This window comes from Barbus barbus (assembly GCF_936440315.1).
Source record: "Barbus barbus genome assembly, chromosome: 35".
In the NCBI taxonomy this organism is placed as follows: Eukaryota; Metazoa; Chordata; class Actinopteri; order Cypriniformes; family Cyprinidae; genus Barbus; species Barbus barbus.
In genome coordinates, this window is record NC_136763.1 from 8,307,364 (window position 1) to 8,327,532 (window position 20,169).

Genomic DNA, 20,169 nt, shown 5'->3' on the forward strand with positions numbered 1-20,169 from the left:
CTAACAACTGAAAATGCATATCAGAGCAAAAACCAAGCCCTGATGTCAAAAGAACTGCTTGCAGAGCTCAGAAACAGGATTGCATCAAACCAGTTCAGAAAAATTCAGCTGCATTGAAGGTTCACAGAATCATGTAGCCTCCATTATCCATAATGGAAGACGTTAAGAACAACTAGAAATCTTCCTAGAGCTGGCCTCCAGGCCAAACAGAGTAATTGATGGAGAAGGGCCTTGGTTAGACTGATGGTCACTCTAGCTGAGCTCCATGATCATATTTGCAGATGGGTAGGGTTGGGTATCGTTCAAAAATTTTCGATATCGATACTAATACCGATACCTTGAGTTCGATACCGGTTCCTGAACGATACTTTTTTCGATACCAATTTTATGAAATCAGTTTTAATAAAATTACATTATCTCAAAAAACTATTTTTTAATGTTGATATTTATACAGACTCAAAGCCTCATCTCCTGAGCCACTGCACAAAGGAACAAAATATATCCAACACAATAAATAAATAAATAATTTTAATAAAGTTCAAATAGTTTTCAGTTTACACATCTGTTAGGCTACGTTTACATTAGTGCGTGTTCATTTTAAAACACATCATCATTTCTAGGTTGTTAAAGACTTCAAGAAATTTAAAATCTTCATCCACTTTCATAAGTGGGTGTTTTATTTTCTTTCACCACATGTTTTATTGTTATTAAATTCTGGTGTAGTATGTCTAATTATTTGAATGCATAAAAACAACTTAGTTTATTTAAATTTATTCTTAAAATAGCCTTATGAAATGTTTTATTTTTCCTCAGAAATTCTGTGTTCTGTATCTGGTTTTCAAATGAAGACATAAAACATTAATTTAATTTCTTTAAATTATTGAAAATCAAAGTTTATTTTGGCAAACAAAGGGGGGTTACTATTAAAATTAAAACATGGAATAACTGTTGTGTGATCATTACTAAAAAAAAATAAAGTTTTAATAATTTTAATAGTAGCCTAGTAGTAGCAGTATGTACTGTCCGCTAAACAATATTAATATATTTCTGCTGCAGTGTCTTCCAAGTTAAACCAAACTTTTATTTTGACGGGTTGCCTGGAATACCTTTACAGTTCTGTGTGTATATGATATGACGCTAGTTTTACTCGAATGAAACGGTAAAATGCTCATGAAGTGACTATCACAGCAGTTCTGGAGATGTTGTTCATGTGTTTATGCCCTCATTTAGTTAGGCGGCAGACGCTGAAATCACCGCGAGCGTCATGCGCAATAGAGAGCGGCTTTCGAAACGCTCTTGCGGAGGTGAAACACTGATCAATCAGCACGTCGACGTTTCTAGTCAAACACACCTAGTGCTGCAGGATTATTGGCTCACTGACGGTGATGAGATTAACCCCTTAGGTATCGAAATTTGGTACCGAACGACAAGACATTTTTCGATACTCGGTGGTATCGAGGCAATTCGGTCGGTGCCTAAAAAGTATCGAACTCGATACCCAGCCATACAGATGGGAGACACCTACAAAAGGACAAACATCACTGCAACACTCCACCGATCTGGGCTTTTTGGCCAGACTCAATCATCTCCTCAGTGAAGACACACTTGGAATTTGCAAAAAAGTACCTAAAAGGACCCTCAGACTGTTCATCACCTGCAGAGTATCATCCCAAAAGTAAAGTATGGCGGTAGCAGCCTCATGCTGTGGGGCTGTTTTTCAGTGGCAGTGACTGAGGGACTCGTCAGAGTAGAAGAAAAACTCAATACACCAAAATATTGAGAGAACCTTAATAAAAACCCAGTCCAGAGCATTCAGAACCTCAGACTGGGCAGAAGGTTCACCTTCCAAATAAGGCTGGGCGATATATAGCATATAGATATTATATTTATATATTTATATATATATATATATATATATATATATATATATATATATATATATATATATATATATATATATATATATATATATATATATATATATATATATATATATATATATATATATATATATATATATATATATATATATATATGAACGCGATATTGCATAGCTTGTCAGTGAACTACGGCTCGGTGTATTAAATGCCGCACCATTTGAAAACAGGTAATGGAGATTTAGCGCTAATCAAGGAACCGGCTTTACTGACGAGATGCGCATGCATATCGCATTCGATATATCGCCGAACCCTACTTCCAACAGGACAATGAACCTAGGCACATAGCAGGAGTGGCTTATAGACAACTTTGTGAAAGTCCTTGAGTGGCACAGCCACAGCCTGGGATTGAACCCAATCGAATATTTCTGGAGAAACCCGAAAATGTCTGCCTCCATCCAACCTGGCAATCTATATATTAAGTAAAACTATATATTTAGACATAACTATATATTCAGATTTACATTTATATATTCAGACTTATAAATATATATTCAGATTTATAACTATATAACTTCAGATTTACATTTATCGCAATCATGCTGCACGTATCGGAAGTTCAGCGCCCTGGCGCGGTTAGCGTTCACACTACATGCGTACCGCGCCCGAGCCCAACTGGACCGTACTCTGGCTCACCTCCTCCAATCGATCCAGGGCCGGCTAAACGAACCGCACACAAGCGCGGCACGGAGCGATCACACTACTCAAACGAACCGGGCTTTGAGGGTCAAACGCATTTGGGCATGGTTAAGACTGCCTAGTGTGAGTACACCCTTATTCTCCCACATCCCGCACACACGAGTCTCTACCCGCCCGCACTCGCCCATCAAGTGTTGTCCCGCGCCGCACTCTGTTGTGTTGGGTTCTTTTTAGCAGAACTTTCTATTCATCAAAAAAAATGATTTTTTAATTAAAATAAATACACAAATAATGCATTACAGTTTTCATGGAAAAACATTAAGTAGCAAAACGGTTTTCAACATTGATTATAATAAGAAATGTTTCTTAAGTAGCAAATCAGCATATCAGAATGATTTCTGAAGGATCATGTGACTCTGGAGTCTGGAGTAATGACTGCTGAAAATTCAGCTTTTGCATCACCAATAATCAATTAAAAAATTTAAAATTAAGAAAAACTTTCGGAAAAAAGCATATAGTGCAGTTTATTACATCTGGTCTGAGAAAAGTTTATATATGCAAACTTTACTGACAAAATATGTATTAGTAAATAGTTATTTTTTTATACAATTTCTGGCATCTTGCATTCCTGTTACTGCTGTCTCCTGTTTCTTTGTATTGATGCTTTGGCAATATTGTGCATGTCATACCAATAAACTCTGAAAATTGAATCAGAGAGTTAAGTGAAACAAGTATTTTCAAAATTTAAAACTACTGAAGAAATTTCAGAATTTTAGCTCAGGAGTTATACACTCCATCCTTCAAACTGAATTTTAGTTGCAATAAAAACCATTAACTCTCCTGACCTACAAGACTGATGTTAATAAAACTGAGTGGCACCAAACTAAAGCCTCAGCAAACAGTCTATAAATACACATTTGAATGATTTTGAGAACTAAGTTGAATCTGTACAAATGTCTCCATTTGCAAAACTATTCAGCCCCAAAAGTCAGTATTTGTCAGAGCATCCTTTACCCTTTATAACCTCCAATAAATGCTTCTGGCAATTGTTCAGAGGATCCCGACACCTCTCTATTGGACTCTTTTCCCACTGCTCATGTGAAAAGCTTCCAGCTCACTGACATGTTGTGCTTTCTGTGCTGCCACCGCTTGTTTCAAATCCTGTCAAAGATTTTCAATGGGATTTAAATCCGGAGGCTGAGATGGCCCCTCAAGGACATTCCAGGACCCATCCCTGAACCAAGCGCTGGTAGACGTGGATGATTGTCTTGCTGGAAAGTCCAATGATAACCAAGCTTCAATTTACAAACCAAAGGCATCACACTCTTCCCCAAATTGGCTTGATACTTCAAAGAGTCCATGGTGCCAGTCGCATGGACAAGACTGCCATTTCCTGCAGCAATAAAACACCTGACTGACCCATACCAAATGACTTGACGATTAAGCTACATGTAGCTGAAACCATATTAAACAGCCTTGAAGTTATAAACAGGAAATATGTGCCATTCAGTTGTCATTTTAACAAATACTCCACCTTTTGTGAGAGCTTTTTAATTTTTTTATTTGTTACTTTACTGAATTAAAGTGTCATTATACAGCTCCTGAAGGCTTACTTGGGTTTTAACACTATTTTGTAACCTTTTTGGCATATAGCAAGTGTTATTAACATATTAATATTAAAATATTAGCAAGTGTTCCAAAGAAAATATTTATATATATATATATATATATATATATATTCTGAAAAATCACAACATGCCTATATTAAACTAATTCACAATCAATAAGAATGCAACATTTGATAGGTTAACATTTGTAAACACTAATGAATAACTTGATCACAATCAAAATTATAATTAGTTACATGATCTATTTGACCCCACAACAGTATATAAAATGCAATGTTGCATATTCAATAACATCATAAAAGTTCCCAAAAGTAGGAACATTATGAAAGCAAAGCAAGTTTTGTAAATTGTTGCAGAAAGAGACCTCTAATTAACTAAGACATTTTATTCCCAGGTTTTGACAATGTTCTGAACACTTCAGACATCTCTGAGAAATTCTGGGGGCAAGAACAGATCAAAATTACCCCTCCTTGCTTGCTTTCTTTTCTTTTCAGACCATTAGCGGCTGAAGAGGGTTGTTAGAAATCTATAACTCTTTTGGTTTGATGAGGGCTACTTTTCTAGGTGTAAGAACACTTGGGCAATCAGAGCAAGCTCTCAGAAAGAAACATCATTAGAGCAGTCACCTTGTCCTAACACGTCATATGCCTCTTTCTTCGGCTCTTTTTCTCTCTGCAGCCTTAAAAGCCTTTTCCATATAATGGATGTATTTCTAAGTGCGGAAAAGAGCTAGTGGCACACCTTACACAAAGGTAAGGTGTAAGAGGCAAAAGATGAACAGGTTTAATGAGAAAAGGCAGAAAGAAAAAGTGGGGAGTGCGAGTTCAATGAAAATGGAGATATAAAGAAGGCTGAGGAATAACCTGAATTCATAATTCAATAATTTGAATAAGGGTTATGAGTACACCAAACTGGATTCTAAAGTAGTTAAATGTTTTTACAGAAGTAATGCACATATCCTGGGCTTAAAATGTACTTTCCTCACACACATTCAGATAGATAAATACTAAGCAGCATTTTGCTTATATATGCCGAGAGAGAGAGAGAGAGAGAGAGAGAGAGAGAGAGAGAGAGAGAGAGAGAGAGAGAGAGATTTTAACAACAACTTTTATTCACAAAAAACATGATCAAAAAACAAGGATCAAACTCTTAGTAAAATAAAAAAATACAACACCACCACAGAAAAGTATTGCATCTAGACAATGATATACACGCATACATAGGGCGCATTACACATGTTTTGAAGATGAACTGAAGTCTTCGGAGTTTGAAACAACATGAGGATGAGTAAATTATGAAGGAATTTTAAATTCAAATCCATCAAATCGCTTCAGAAAACTTGGAATATAGCGCTTATTGTATGGACCACTTTAATAATATTTCTAGATGCTTTTTCACGGTTTTCCACTGAAGAAAGTCACTCACACAAGTTTAGAACAACATGAGTGTATGTAAATGATGACAGGCATTTTTGAATGAACTGCCCCTTTAAGTGGCATTAAAGGAGATTGGCACATCCTCAAGTTATGCAGAGGTCACACAGATTTGACCGCAATTTAAAAAAGAAGTGACTATGTGTGTTTTTAAAGAAATTGATAACAAAATTTTGGAAGAAATAGTACAGCACCTTAAATCTTCAACCTGCTATCTTGACACACTTCCCACATCCTTTTTCAAAAATCTGCTTAACTGTTTAGAAGCTGATCTCTTAGAAGTGGTGAACGCCTCACTTCTTTCTGGGACTTTTCCAAACTCCCTTAAAACTGCAGTTGTTAAGCCCCTTCTGAAAAAGCGCAATCTTGATAACACCATGTTGAGCAACTATAGACCCATATCAAATCTTTCTTTCATAGGTAAGATTATTGAAAAGGTAGTTTCTAATCAGCTGAACAACTACTTAAACTCAAATGGATACCTGGACAATTTTCAATCTGGTTTCCGAGCACATCACAGCACAGAGACAGCACTCATTAAGATAATAAATGATATTCGCGTCAATTCTGATTCTGGCAAAATATCAGTGCTGGTACTACTAGATCTTAGTGCTGCGTTTGACACTGTCGATCATAACATACTTCTAGAGAGACTGGAAAACTGGGTCGGGCTTTCTGGGATGGCACTCAAATGGTTCAGGTCATACTTAGAAGGGAGAGGTTATTATGTGAGTATAGGAGAGCATAAGTCTAAGTGGACGGCCATGACATGTGGAGTCCCACAAGGCTCAATTCTTGCACCGCTCTTGTTTAACCTGTATATGCTCCCACTAAGTCAGATAATGAGGAAGAACCAAATTGCCTATCACAGCTATGCTGATGATACCCAGATTTACCTAGCCTTATCTCCAAATGACTACAGCCCCATTGACTCCCTCTGCCAATGCATTGATGAAATTAACAGTTGGATGTGCCAGAACTTTCTTCAGTTAAACAAGGAGAAAACTGAAATCATTGCATTTGGAAACAAAGATGAAGTTCTCAAGGTGAATGCATACCTTGAATCTAGGGGTCAAACAACTAAAAATCAAGTCAGAAATCTTGGGGTGATTCTGGAGACAGACCTTAGTTTCAGTAGTCATGTCAAAGCAGTAACTAAATCAGCATACTATCATCTCAAAAATATTGCAAGAATTAGATGTTTTGTTTCCAATCAAGACTTGGAGAAACTTGTTCATGCCTTTATTCACCAGCAGGGTGGATTACTGTAATGGTCTCCTCACCGGCCTTCCAAAGAAGACCATTAGACAGCTGCAGCTCATCCAGAATGCTGCTGCCAGGATTCTGACTAGAACCAGAAAATCTGAGCATATCTCACCAGTCCTCAGGTCCTTACACTGGCTTCCAGTTACATTTAGGATTGATTTTAAAGTACTTTTACTCGTTTATAAGTCACTCAATGGCCTAGGACCTAAATATATTGCTGATATGCTCACTGAATATAAACCGAACAGACCACTCAGATCATTAGGATCGAGTCTGTTAGAAATACCAAGGGTTCACACAAAACAAGGGGAGTCTGCTTTTAGCTATTATGCAACCCGCAGTTGGAACCAGCTTCCAGAAGACTCAAAACTCATCTGTTTAACTGTGCATTTGTTGAATGAGCACTGTGCTATATGTCCGAACTGACTGCAATACATTTTATGTTTAATCATTTTCTTTAAATTTATTTTAAATCATTTTCTATATCATTTTAAAATTCCTTGTTTTTATTATTTTTATTTCCATGTTTTTATTGATTTTAATGTCTATTTCACTTTCTTTTATGTAAAGCACTTTGAATTACCACTGTGTATGAAATGTGCTATATAAATAAACTTGCCTTGCCTTGCCTAATCAGAACAGTCGTTCAGCAGTATGGCAGGGAAATCCGTTTCTGTGGAGGCACATCGTGGCATCAGACACACTCACAGGTCGTGCCCCTGTATCTTTGATGCTCTCACAGCCAGCGGCAGCTTTATACACTGTGTGAGATCAACATTACTGGGAGTGACTGGGGCAGTGGCTTTGATTCACATTCGACCGAATTAATCAGTGTGTGCGTGCGTTAGCAGTGATTGCTATTGATTCAAACCGAAGTTTCACCTTCCCAGTATTTATTCAGCATTGTGAGATTTACTTGTATCTCTAGCGGCACACTGTACTGTATCCAAAAGAATCAATATCAACACAATATAGTGCATCCTTAAAGGCCTCTCAGACAATTGAAACTATCATCTCTATTCATTAAAAACAGGTTTTGTGACCTGTGTGTGTTACAATTCAACCTTATGTGAATAAAAATAATCATAGTTATTTGACAAATGTCCATGTTTTTAATGTTTTCTTACTTTAGCAAGCTGACCTTTTCCATAGCTATGATAATGAAGTGTGTAAAAGCACATAATAATGCCATTTAATGTGGAAACATACATTTATTCTCTTGTGACGTTTTCCTAAGAGCCTATTCTTGTCGGCAAGTCCTCTATCATGGTGTTCAGCCAGGGATTAGACCAGCTCTTATGTTATTATTTTCTATTATGCTGCTGAATAGGCATAATGGAACATCCTCAGCCTTCTGCACATTTTCCACAGAGCGGTTATTGAACATCTAATAACTAGTTCACTCAGCGTTCAGGGTAGGCCCATCTGCTCCTGAACGCTGACTCACACCGGAGCTGTCGTACATCGAGGTGCTGTCGACTTAATCGTTGTGACTGTTGACAATCTCTTACTCTAAAATGCTATTGATGCTTTACCCAGTGGCTGCTACGCGAGAGGTTGCATTGACTCAATCTGTCATATGCGGTTCAGATGAGGCTACTGGTCGCAAACGGAGCACGTTAGGCAAGATCTCCTTCTGTATAGTGCTTCTAAACCCGGATAAAGGAATCGCCGGCATCACTTCCTGTGTAGAAACTCCAATTGTGCAAGTTGCTTGCTTAGAAACAATCTTAAATGCGAATTATTTAATTGCCTCATTGCCTCAACTTTGTGACTTTCTCTATATCAAATTGAATACTTGAGTAGCACAAGAAAGTCAGTACCTTCTAGCAAAATGTTGCATTTGCATTCAGCCAACATCAGTTAAAACCAACAAGTAACAAACAGTGCATTAGAAGTCTAAAAGGGTTGAAGGTAGGGCAGGGTCATTATGAATCCCCCTCTTGTATTAGTATTGATATTGATGTCCGTGCTACAGAGCATGAGGTCACACTCCGCTGCTTTTCATTCTCCCCTAATTCTAATGAAAGTGTTTAAAGTGCTCTGTGTGTGCGCACAGTCACATGGCTGTGGAGAGGAAAGCTGATTTAGCCCACCTTCCATCTCGCTATCCTCAGGATTTACTGTGATCGCAGACTGTGGCAGTAATCCACCGCACGCAATGGGGAATAAGCCTCGTTATCATGTGACTTATACTCTGTCCCGACCTGTCGTCAATAGCCATATTTCCTGCTCATTTAAGGGACCACTGCTGCAACTATGGATCTATTGGAGATCTGTGAGCTGTTCAGAAAATAGACAGCGAAGTCTACTTTAGCCGTCTACTAACAGTTTTTTTTTTTTGTTTTTTTTTTTGGTCAATCCCCTTTTAGAGCAGGTTTGGAGAGAGTTTTCTCATACACACATTGGATGAGAAAAAAATCATAATGCAAAAATAAAACAATGCAAATATTGAAAGTAATTTTTAAAAGAACAGCTGAGCATCAGTTTATAAACATTTTATTTTAACAATTATATTTTTTATTTAAGTTGTTACTGCCTTGAGTTATTATTTTGGAATAAATGTGAAATTCTTAAAGATTTTATATTTTTAAATTTGGTTTTATTAAGGGTGGAACAGTAACTGCTCTAGCACTAGAGAGTTCATGAGAGAAAAATCATTGTAGATGAGAGAATTAATGATTCTTCTCAGTGAGATTTTTTTAAAGGGGGGTACAATGCTGTTTCATGCATTCAGAGCTGTTTAAACCGTTAAAGAGTTGGATTCTCATGCCAAGCATGGACAAAGTTTCAAAAAACAATTTGGACGTATAAGAGTATTTTTGTGCCAAAAATCTCACTTCCAGGTTCGTACACATTTCAGAGAGTTTTTTTTTATCGTGGTTCTTGTTGACGTAAATGACGGTGGAACTCCTTATTTGGGCATTTCTCCCGGAAGAACGCGCCCGTGCATGCATCGACCAGAGTGAGAGCGCGCCCATCAATGCGTTTTATTCGGCTGCACGGCATGGGACTCGATCGGGAAGAATGTCTCTAAAGAACTGTGTTTTTGGTTGTGAGGGAAAGATAACAGCTTCCCAAAAGAACCCACCGTTACATGAACAGTGGATACAGTTTGTTTTTCCGGGGCAGCAATGGAGTTTCTCAAGTGTTTTGTTGACGAACGTTTTATAAACAAGGCCCAGTTCGACGGCTAGATTTGCACATTGTTTAATACTGAAAGATGGAGCGGTCTCAGCTATAAAGGATCCCGGTCATGATTCAGAACTGCAGATGGTAAGTGACACGGCATCAAATGTTAGCGATCGGCGCAAGTGCTCGTCACTCTTTAGCTCCACCCACACGGCACACCTCCAGGAGCTCGGCTTTTTCGGGAGAGAATTGTAAAGCTGTATCTTTCTTTTATTAATATGCTAAAACCAAAGACTTTTTGGAGATATGAAGGGCGCAGTACTCTATAGGTACTCAAGATTAAAGATGAGATTGCGTGAAACTGTGTGTGTTAGGTCCCCTTTAATGAATTTGATGATCCAGTTCACAAGATACAATAACTGGTCTGATCTGTTCACAACTCAAATACGGTTCTTAAGTTCCAATTCACTGATTCAATAAATCTACAGTGGTCACCAACTCACTGGAGGGCAAGATTATCATTTAATAATGACTAAAGTTTTTATTTGTATCTCACATAAAGCTATTATATTAACTACTTTTATACTCTTAAGTTACCATTACATTCCACTAAATTCTCATTTTATGCTCCATGAAAGAAAGTTTGGAAGAGCATGAGGGTGAGTAAATGATGAGAACTGTCACTACTGAGTTACACTTTTAAAGAGTTAACAGCAGGGTGCTGACTCGTACATTCTTATGAATGCACATATACACACACATGCAAAATCAAGGTGATGAGAGTTTAGGGAGAGAGAGAAAGAGAGCGTGAGAGGATAGGGGTTAGCCACACACACACAGTCTTTGCTGTTAGCCATAGTCAGCATCCATGTAAGTGTGTGTAAATGACTGATGAGGGGTTAAGGGGAGAATCCCACACAGCTGAGGTGAGGAAGCTCCTCAGAATACACTATCCATCTCTCTGCCCCCCACACACCATTACAAAGCGTTACTGCTGAACTTTAACTGCTGGGCCGTGCTCTCTCTGGACATACTGTACAACACCAGCCATAAACCTCTCTGTGACATACCCCTTTACAAGACTGAATCCAACACACATTTTACAAAGCCAATTTGCAATGCAACGACAGTGAATCACATTAGTTTGGGTGTTAAAATGTGTTATATGTTCTAAAGAAAGACTCCTAGAGTGTTTGTTTGTGTGGTAACAGCATCAAGCCAGCTTTGGCCCAGGCACCATTTAGGTGGAAAACACAGGAACAAGGGAGCTTCTGAAAAAAAGCATAGGTGCAAAATGTTTGCATTTAGTTTCTAAATCGCAGCAAACTTCTGCACTTGTATCTCTTTGAGTCTATTTAAATCAGCGTTCACCGTGAGATATGACGCCATGTGAGCTGAACAAAGTGTGTCGGAAAGAGTCTAAAATGATGTTACAAGTGATTGATGTCTGGCAAACTCTAAACTCAAAGCTGGGGCTCTCATAAGACATGCCTTAATATAGATCACAACAGCTGCCTGCCTACCTCATATAACCCTGCTAATCTGATGAAGCCACTCTCTCTACAAATCTGCTTGGCTCCTGCCAAGCCCGATGTGTTTGATTAGACTCCGCCCACTCTCCCAGTCAATAGGGGATTAAACTCCTCGCTTCTCATATGCATAAATGGCCTGTAACTGTGTTAAGGTGGAAAGCGAGGAGAGAGATATAAACACAGGTTGCAGAAATTAGGACGCAACTCTGCGGTCTCCCTCGCCCTGAAATCGTCTGTTTTCTCATTACAGAGCCAGTCTCCATTTTCTAGTCATCATATGAACTTAATTACTGCAGTCGTGCCAAGACTGAGGCCATCGCTATTTCCCCCCTCGCTCGAATCAAATTCAGTTTGACAGGAGACAATTCAGGGAGATACAGAACCGCTATGGAGGGCAACAGTGGCCGAAGCTAATTTCACTACCGCAATTGCTCTGGCATCGGATGAAACTGTGCCATTTTGTTTACGTTAAAGAGCAACTCTGAGGCAAATTGAGGGGAAAAAAAACTTCAAAACAAAATGCAAGACTCAACAAAGTCAGTAATCAAGCTTTCTGAGCAAATATCAGTCAGAAACGTGAACTGGTTTTAGCGATTCCTTTGTAACCTGATGAGACTCGACTAACTACACAGAAACGACTCTGGAATGTAAGGTGGGTTAAAGCCTGTGAGGGTCAAATTATTACAGTACCACAGTCAAAGTGCTCTGCAATTTCTAGAATTAGTGTAAATCAATCTCATTTAGTTATTGGACATAGTCTGGACGAGTCTCCAAGGGAAGTTCGGCATGTGCCTATTTCCTTGCTGTATAGTAAGATAAAAACAAGTACCTGGACGCCCACTACTTCCAGCAAGATTCTGAATTGGGCCTCGGATGGACACTTCACTATTCCATAAGACCAAAGACAGGAGAAGAGTTGTGGATGGCATTCAAAAAGTCTAAAAGACTCAAAAGACAGCCATTTTTTTAACTGATTTGATTCACTCCACTTAAATCTTTCCCTGCCTAACACAGAATTTTCAGTTATTTATGAGACAACGCTCATCAATCATAAACAATAAACAGCATATAAATGAAAACAGCCTAATGTTACAGAGTGAAATGTCAATCCAGGAAGTGGTAAAGCACTGTGAAGCTTTGGGGGTGATGATGAAACTGATCTACCGCATCTTTGCTCTGATCATCATACTGAGTATGATCCAGATTTAGTATTTGATAAAAATTAGATTTTTATTTTTTTTTTTGCTCAAAATGTTGCTTTTTTGATACTCTCACATGCTTCCTTTGGGTTTAATCTGTCAAAAATTGAATATTGTTTATCATTGTTCTGCTGATAACATCCAGCTGTATTTGCTCGCAAGTTGTAACGATGACTAACATTACAACTTTGTTTGAGTGTTTAGGTGAAAAAGGCATGGATACCATTTAGTTTTCTGCAGCTTAATAAGTCTAAATCTGAAGTGGTGATTTATATATATACACATACACACACACGTACATATTAACATACCTATGCACACACACACACACAAATTTCCCTTATGATGCCTTACAATGCAATCCAAGTGGGGTAGCTTGTCACTGAGATATATATTTAACTATATTATGAGAGAACAATATAAAATCCTGTATTTACCGCAATGATAACTCATAGCATACTACATAAGAATTTTAATGAACTTGTATTTCATAAAAATCAATTATCAGTCTGGAGTTGTCGCTTTATGGGTAGTGCCAAGGAGAGATGAGCAAACGCCCATTTTCTATCCTGCTCTCGCTCTTTTTTTTCCACCTGCAGGTCATCCCTTGTTCCCCCACTCTCCCTTGTCTGTCTGCCATTAGCCACGGTCAATTGGATTTCTGTCAGCACCGCCGAACTGCTGCTGGTCTATTTCAAATGGGTGAATGAGCAGAGAGGGGCGACCTTCATACACATGCGCACACTAAAAGACTCTGAAACACATAGTTCAATGTAAAATGACTAGCACCCAGTGCACTAGGGGCTCAGGGCAAGGGAGGGCATGTCCAACATTAGCATCTTTTTGAACGTTAGTGATGAGGATCACACAGAATGAACCGTACGCAGCAGAATATTCACCTTGACACCTTCACCTGGTCGGTCTGTTATGAAGAAGGCCGCGACAACACTTCAATGTTTCGATGTGTTTGTGTGCCTTTGTGCAACTGTGGCTATTTTCTGATAAGACAGAGCTGCAAGCTAAAGGTCAAAAGTCAACTGTAGTAATGAAAGAGTGCTGGTTGCCACAGAAACTCCTATGGTACAGGATTATGGGGTGTGATTCAGAGGTTTGGCCAGGCTTGTGCATCTCTCTTGAGCATGAGCCTCATAATTAACTGCTGCTTAAAACAATTCACAAGCTTTATCATTTATTTATTTATTTTAGCATTTTACAATTAAGGATATATTCCTAGAACAACCTGCAGATCCGAGTGAGGTATGAAATCAAATTACTATTACTATTTCACCTAAGAGTCCTGTCCAAATCCTTTCATTTTTGAAAAGCACAGAACACAGTGTGGCCGCACAAATTTTTAAGATTATAAAACATACCCTATTACAGCAAATCTGGCCACCCCTCAATACATCCACAAATATACAACTACAGTGGAAAAAAAGATCTAGCTACCATGATACAAATGGGAAGTCGTGGCCTAATGGTTAGAGAGTCGGACTCGTAATCCAAAGGTTGCGGGTTCGAGTCTCAGGCCGGCAGGGATTGTAGGTGGGGGGAGTGAATGTCCAGCGCTCTCTATACCCTCAATACCACGACTGAGGTGCCCTTGAGCAAGGCACCGAACCCCCCACTGCTCCCCGGGCGCTGCAGCATATAATGGCTGCCCACTGCTCCGGGTGTGTGTTCACGGTGTGTGTGTTCTTCACTGCTGTGTGTGCACGTTGGATGGGTTAAATGCAGAGCACAAATTCCGAGTATGGGTCACCATACTTGGCAGTATGTCACTTCACTTCACTCACAAATGTAATGTTATATATGCAAAATAGAAGCATTTGACAATACTTGGCCATTGAGCAAAGCAGCCATTTCATCTGTCTTTCACTTCCCTACTTTTTGTTCTGTCCTTTAATTGCCGATTCCACTCAATGGCTGTTTCAAACCTTAAGCTGCCAACTAAGACAGCATTTTACATATTACATCTGACAACCTAGACAGCATTTTTAGACATTTACATGTTCAAATTGAAGCAGTCTACTTAGAAGTTACCTAGCCTGCATCATAAGTCAGTTGCACAATCATATATATATATATATATTAACTTCAGTTAATGAATCAAAAAGTTATCTATAAATCCTTAAAACAAGGTAAATTTACTATTAAGATAAGTATAATGAAATATTAAGTAGGATAAGTATGATGAACATATTGTTAAAAAATAAAGTAATTTGCATCATCATTATAATCTAATAATTTCTATAATATTTTTATATTATAGGAAACAAACAAACAAAAATAAATAACATTTATATCATGATTGTATTTAAGCCAAATTATTGAAATATTAACTGGAAATATAATACAGTTATCTATATAACAAGGTACATTTAATTTAGTAGCAACACTGCATAAGATATTTAAGTTTTTCTTTACTTTTTTTTTACAGAAATTGAAAGTGAATTTTGGTAATTTTTTACTTTTTATTATATATTTAAAAGTAAAAAGAAAATCTAGTACAATAACACAAAATACACTTGTATTTAAAGATGTACTCTCTCAAAGTGTAATATTTTATGCAGTCTTTTGCTTCAAGTAAATTTATCTTGTTTAAAGGATATTTGAAACATGAAAATAAGACTAAAGCACTAACAAAAACACTAAAACACTTTTTTTTTAGGTCTTTGAATGAAATCACCTACGTACCACAGTCATTGTTCCTATACGGAGAAGTGAAAGGAGGTGAGGAAGTGAGGTGAGATCTTCATCTCTCCCTACACAAATTAAATTATTCATAACAGTCTGATTGGCAGGAATGGTCATTTGCTGCCGCAGCAGCATTATTACTTTCTTTTTCTCCCTATTTTTTCATTTAATTCTCTGTATGACTCCCACATTAGTCTGTCTCCTACTCTTTTTTTTTTTTTTTTCTCTTCAATTTTGTCACTTTTCCACCCTAAGAAAGAGAATAGAAAAATGGGGTGAGAAAGTCGGAATGTGTGTGTATGCAAGTATGTACCCGCACTTCTGGGAATCAGCGGAGCAGCGGCCAAAAACAATCTCCATCAAAACCCAGACATCCTGTCAATGTCATTCTGCAGAAAAGGCAGTCAGAAAAGAAGAGAAAGCACGACAGAGATGTTATTGAGAGGATGACTAAGCATATGTGGCTGCAGGTCTGCATGTGTGTGAGTGTTTGGCGTGCAGGAGTGTGTGAGTGCATACAGTGCTGCAGTAAGGTGAGTGTGTATGAAGTCCTGTAGCCTCCTGCTCTAGTCCCCTGCCACTCCTCAGCATTGATTTAAACAAGCTGCTTCTGAGGGCTGAAAACTCACTGACCTGGAAAAGGGCTGAAAGAGTCGAGCGAGAGAGGGACATTCAGTTTGAGGGGGTAGAACGAACAGGGGAGAAAGAGAAGCAGAGGACAGGAAGTATGGGATATAGAGGAGGACAGAAACATCTGGCTACATACCTTATATTTAAAATTGACCCTTAATTCACATTGCTACTGTTATTGTCTGCATTGCTCAAAAAAAGGCATACTGTGTGAAAAATTACATTAGCACTGTACAAAATAATTAATATTATAGTAAATATAATGAAATGTTATGTAATTTTTATATTCTAAATAATAATAATAATAATAATTAGAATGCATATTACGAACCTACATCCCCTCGAGAAGTCAGATCTGCTAGTGAGCGACGCCTTGTGGTACCATCACAGAGAGGCTCAAAATCACTCTCCAGAACATTCTCGTTCACCATTCCTGGCTGGTGGAATAATCTTCCCACCCCTATCCGGAATGCTGGATCCCTGTCAATCTTCAAGCAACAACTGAAAACTCATCTCTTTCAGCACTACTTGACTTCATCCTAAACTAAAAAAAAAAAAAAATAATAATCTTTCCCTCTATCTTTCTCTCCTTCCCTTGCTAGCTTTTACTTATTTGAACAATGACTTCCTCTGTCTGATTGCCTCTTCAAGATGAATCGCTTCTTGTATTCCCCAATTGTAAGTCGCTTTAGATAAAAGCGTCTGCCAAATGACTAAATGTAAATGTAATGACAAAGACATCATGATTATTTTACTTAAGTCAAAAGAAATTAATAAAGTATTGTTTATTCTTTTTTTTCAAGTTTGAAAACCCTTGCATCAGTCAACATAATATTTATAGTAGTATATCGAATTATTATAATGAAGTACAGCATTATATATTAAATCGATATATTGAACGATCTTTCTCTCAAAGTTTTATTTTTGTTTGTGTCAAATGTAGCATCCTTACGAGGCCTTTCTAAAGTCTATAAAGCAAAATAAAATCAAGTAGGGCTGGGTAATATGGCCTAAAAATAATCTCTCTCTCTCTCTATATGTATGTATGTATCTATGTATGTTATATATATATATATATATATATATATATATATATATATATATATATATATATATATATATATATATATATATATTTTTTTTTTTTTTTTTTTTTTTTTTTGTATATTACAAGAAACAAAAATACAGTGAAAGTAAATGAAAATAAAATATAAATGTATATGAAAACAAATGTAGATAAGAGTAGGCTATACTATCCATTATGTGCAAAAAGGGGGTTAAAATCTCATTACATTCTAACATGTTTTTTAAAGCAGTAGTTCAATTTATCAAACTAAAAATTAAAGTTAATAAACACAAGAGCACATATTAATTGCATTCTATTTTGATTACCCCATTACTGCTATGATAAATACAGTAGGTTTACTTGTAGGTTTAAAATGGTACACATGACCTTCTATTGTATTGCGCTCTGTCTGCAGCGCTTATTCACTTAAGTCTGTGATGTTTAGCGGAGAATCGCATGCAGAAGGCTCCAGCAAAATGGAAATATTTACATGACTTTCTAGCATTAACAGATGGAAAAAATACCTGCAAAATATGTTACGCACTAAAATGCATTAAACAGCGTAGTAGTAGCGTCTCTGTCAGGAGCATGTGTCTGTCAGAGCATCTGACCGGAAAAGCCGCCTTAAATTATACGTGTTAACTATATATCTTGCAAATTATATTGAAGCCCTTAATAAAAAGCTCATGTGTGTCTCAAGTTTTGGACAAATTGGATGATGCACTTTCCCGCAGCAGCTCACTCTGTGTCCTCTGCTATTATTCTGATGTGCTCGTATCAAACTACTGTATATCGATATAAACGGTATTGCCTTATATACCATATTGCTTATAAAAAACATTGATATATCTTACAAACTTATTATACCCCCCAGCCCTGCAATCAAGAATTGTCTTTTAAACATGACAGCCTGCACCCTTCATGCTTCATTTTTCAGACTGCTGATTTGGGTCAATCGCAACCCCTATCGAGCTCTCTGTTGCCTGGTTTCACATCGAGTCTGAAAACTCATCAAGTCTGACGGAGTACAGGGCAGGCTTCACAGTTTCTTGTCCCTCACTGCACCGGGGACAGGTTTCAATGATGCGCCACAGGAGTGCATTATCATGCATCTGATGGCGGACCCACCGTCAGCTCATTCCCCAAATTTCAGCATTTCCATCATGAAAACGTTTAAAATAATAAAGGCGACGAGATTCGTCTCTTCACTGTAGCAGCCAAGTGGAAAATAACTTTGCAATTCAAATGGCTTTTCATAAAGGAGACAGGCAGCTTCTCTTTTGTCAGATTAGTGCACTAGAACCTTCAGAATAGGAATGAAGGGAGTGTGTGAAACCACGTACACACAATCACACTCAATGACAGTAAGTGGAGACAGAAAGCGCTCATTCTCGATGTGTGTAACCTGCACATATCGTTCGAGGGTGAGCAACATTTGTCCATTAATTACCCAGTATTCACTCTACTTATGACAGCTCCTCCTGTTTGAGTAGATCAGGGCATGTGGGCCAAAAGGGATGAAGACTTGGAGGAGAAAGAAGCAGATTATTCCCCCTGTGGGGCTACTGCAAAGCTGCAGATCCTGCAAACACGAGCCGGTCTCAACCTGGCACTGACACGACTCCATTTCATAAGGTTTATCGTCTGTGATTAGGATCTGATTCAGAGTGGGCGGCTTACCATGAACATGGCTCTGAAGTTGCAGAGGTCAGTGAAGAGTTCCTCCACGGAGGTCTTCTTGGGGTCGATGGCGAAATACTCCAGCATGTTGAGGTAAAGGGTCACCATATTACTGTGCATGATCACCAGCTTCTGGTACTGATCTCTTGCCTGCGTAGAGAAACTGTGAGGAATCATCGTCAAGGACAAGAAACTAGTATTGGAAAGTGAATGTGTGAATGTTTTGTCAAAAGTTTCATAAAATTAAATACCAATTAATTTTCTCCTATATCTTTAGTTCAAGGAAAAATCATTCTTTCTTTGCAATTTTGTTTATTGAACGCAAGGTCAATATTTCAGTGATTTATACAATTGTTCAACTTTCAAGTTCAGGTTACCCCTTGGTAAGGATTTTGTGAAGTGCCAAAAATAGTTTCTGCTCAGAAAGAACCAAAATGAAAACAATTAATTTTTAATTCCGGATCGCATGACTACACACCCATTATGCAACACTTGCTACAGAGCTCTGAAACAAGCACATGCAAAAACCAAGACATATATATATAGCGATAAATAGATAAATAGTCCACATAGAAAAGTCCAGTTCATTTCAATTATGGTTAAACTGCTGCACTTGCACAAAGAAAAGCACTGTATCCATGGCTGCTCTTTAGCCAATTAAAACTTTGTCTGTGTGTATGATAGGAACCAATGCAAAACATGTAATTTATTAGGACAGAATGTATACACAGGCATTTTGTTCACCAACAAACAATTATAGACGGTTAAAAAGTACTTCCAGTAAATACAGACAGTCATTCAAACCAGTGTTTATGTTTCACACTCACTGCATTTAGATCTAATAGCAGTATGTGGGCTGCAAATATCTGCAAAGCATATGTTTTTATGGTGACCCTTTTGGCCACACTGAAAACCTATAAAATCATTCAGATCTTAGCGAGACTAGAAAGAAACAAACTATGCTATGTGCTATACTAGTGCTATGCGCAAAACTAACAACCACAATGTCAAAATGACTGCCTACTGGTTCAAGGTCCGTCCACCTCTTGGATTTACATTTACATGTATGCATTTGGCTTTTATTCAAAGCAACTTCAAGAAATAGACCAGTTAATGATTTTTTTTTTTTTAAGAAATCAAAGCCATGACCTTGGCTATTGCCATGCTGGTGCTATATTGTATGAGCTGCGGGAATAAAATTCTAGTCTGGTAAATATTGCTCAGGTCCTTCAATGCAAATCTATGGAATTAATGTGCTCTGCCTTTATCCTCAACTATGCAAAAATGGTAAACTCTGCTCAACAAGTCACACTTGTAGTATAACCCAAAG

General features: G+C 37.8%; 1 protein-coding gene across 1 annotated transcript in view; it reads right to left on the reverse strand.

The window, feature by feature from the left end:
- LOC306854705 (protein diaphanous homolog 3-like) overlaps positions 1–20,169 on the reverse strand; it is a 358,785-nt gene that overhangs the window by 80,714 nt on the left and 257,902 nt on the right. The window contains exon 23 of the mRNA XM_079392921.1: positions 18,840–19,002. Within this exon, the coding sequence (XP_079249047.1) occupies positions 18,840–19,002 (163 nt within the window). The remainder of the gene's footprint in view (positions 1–18,839; positions 19,003–20,169) is intronic.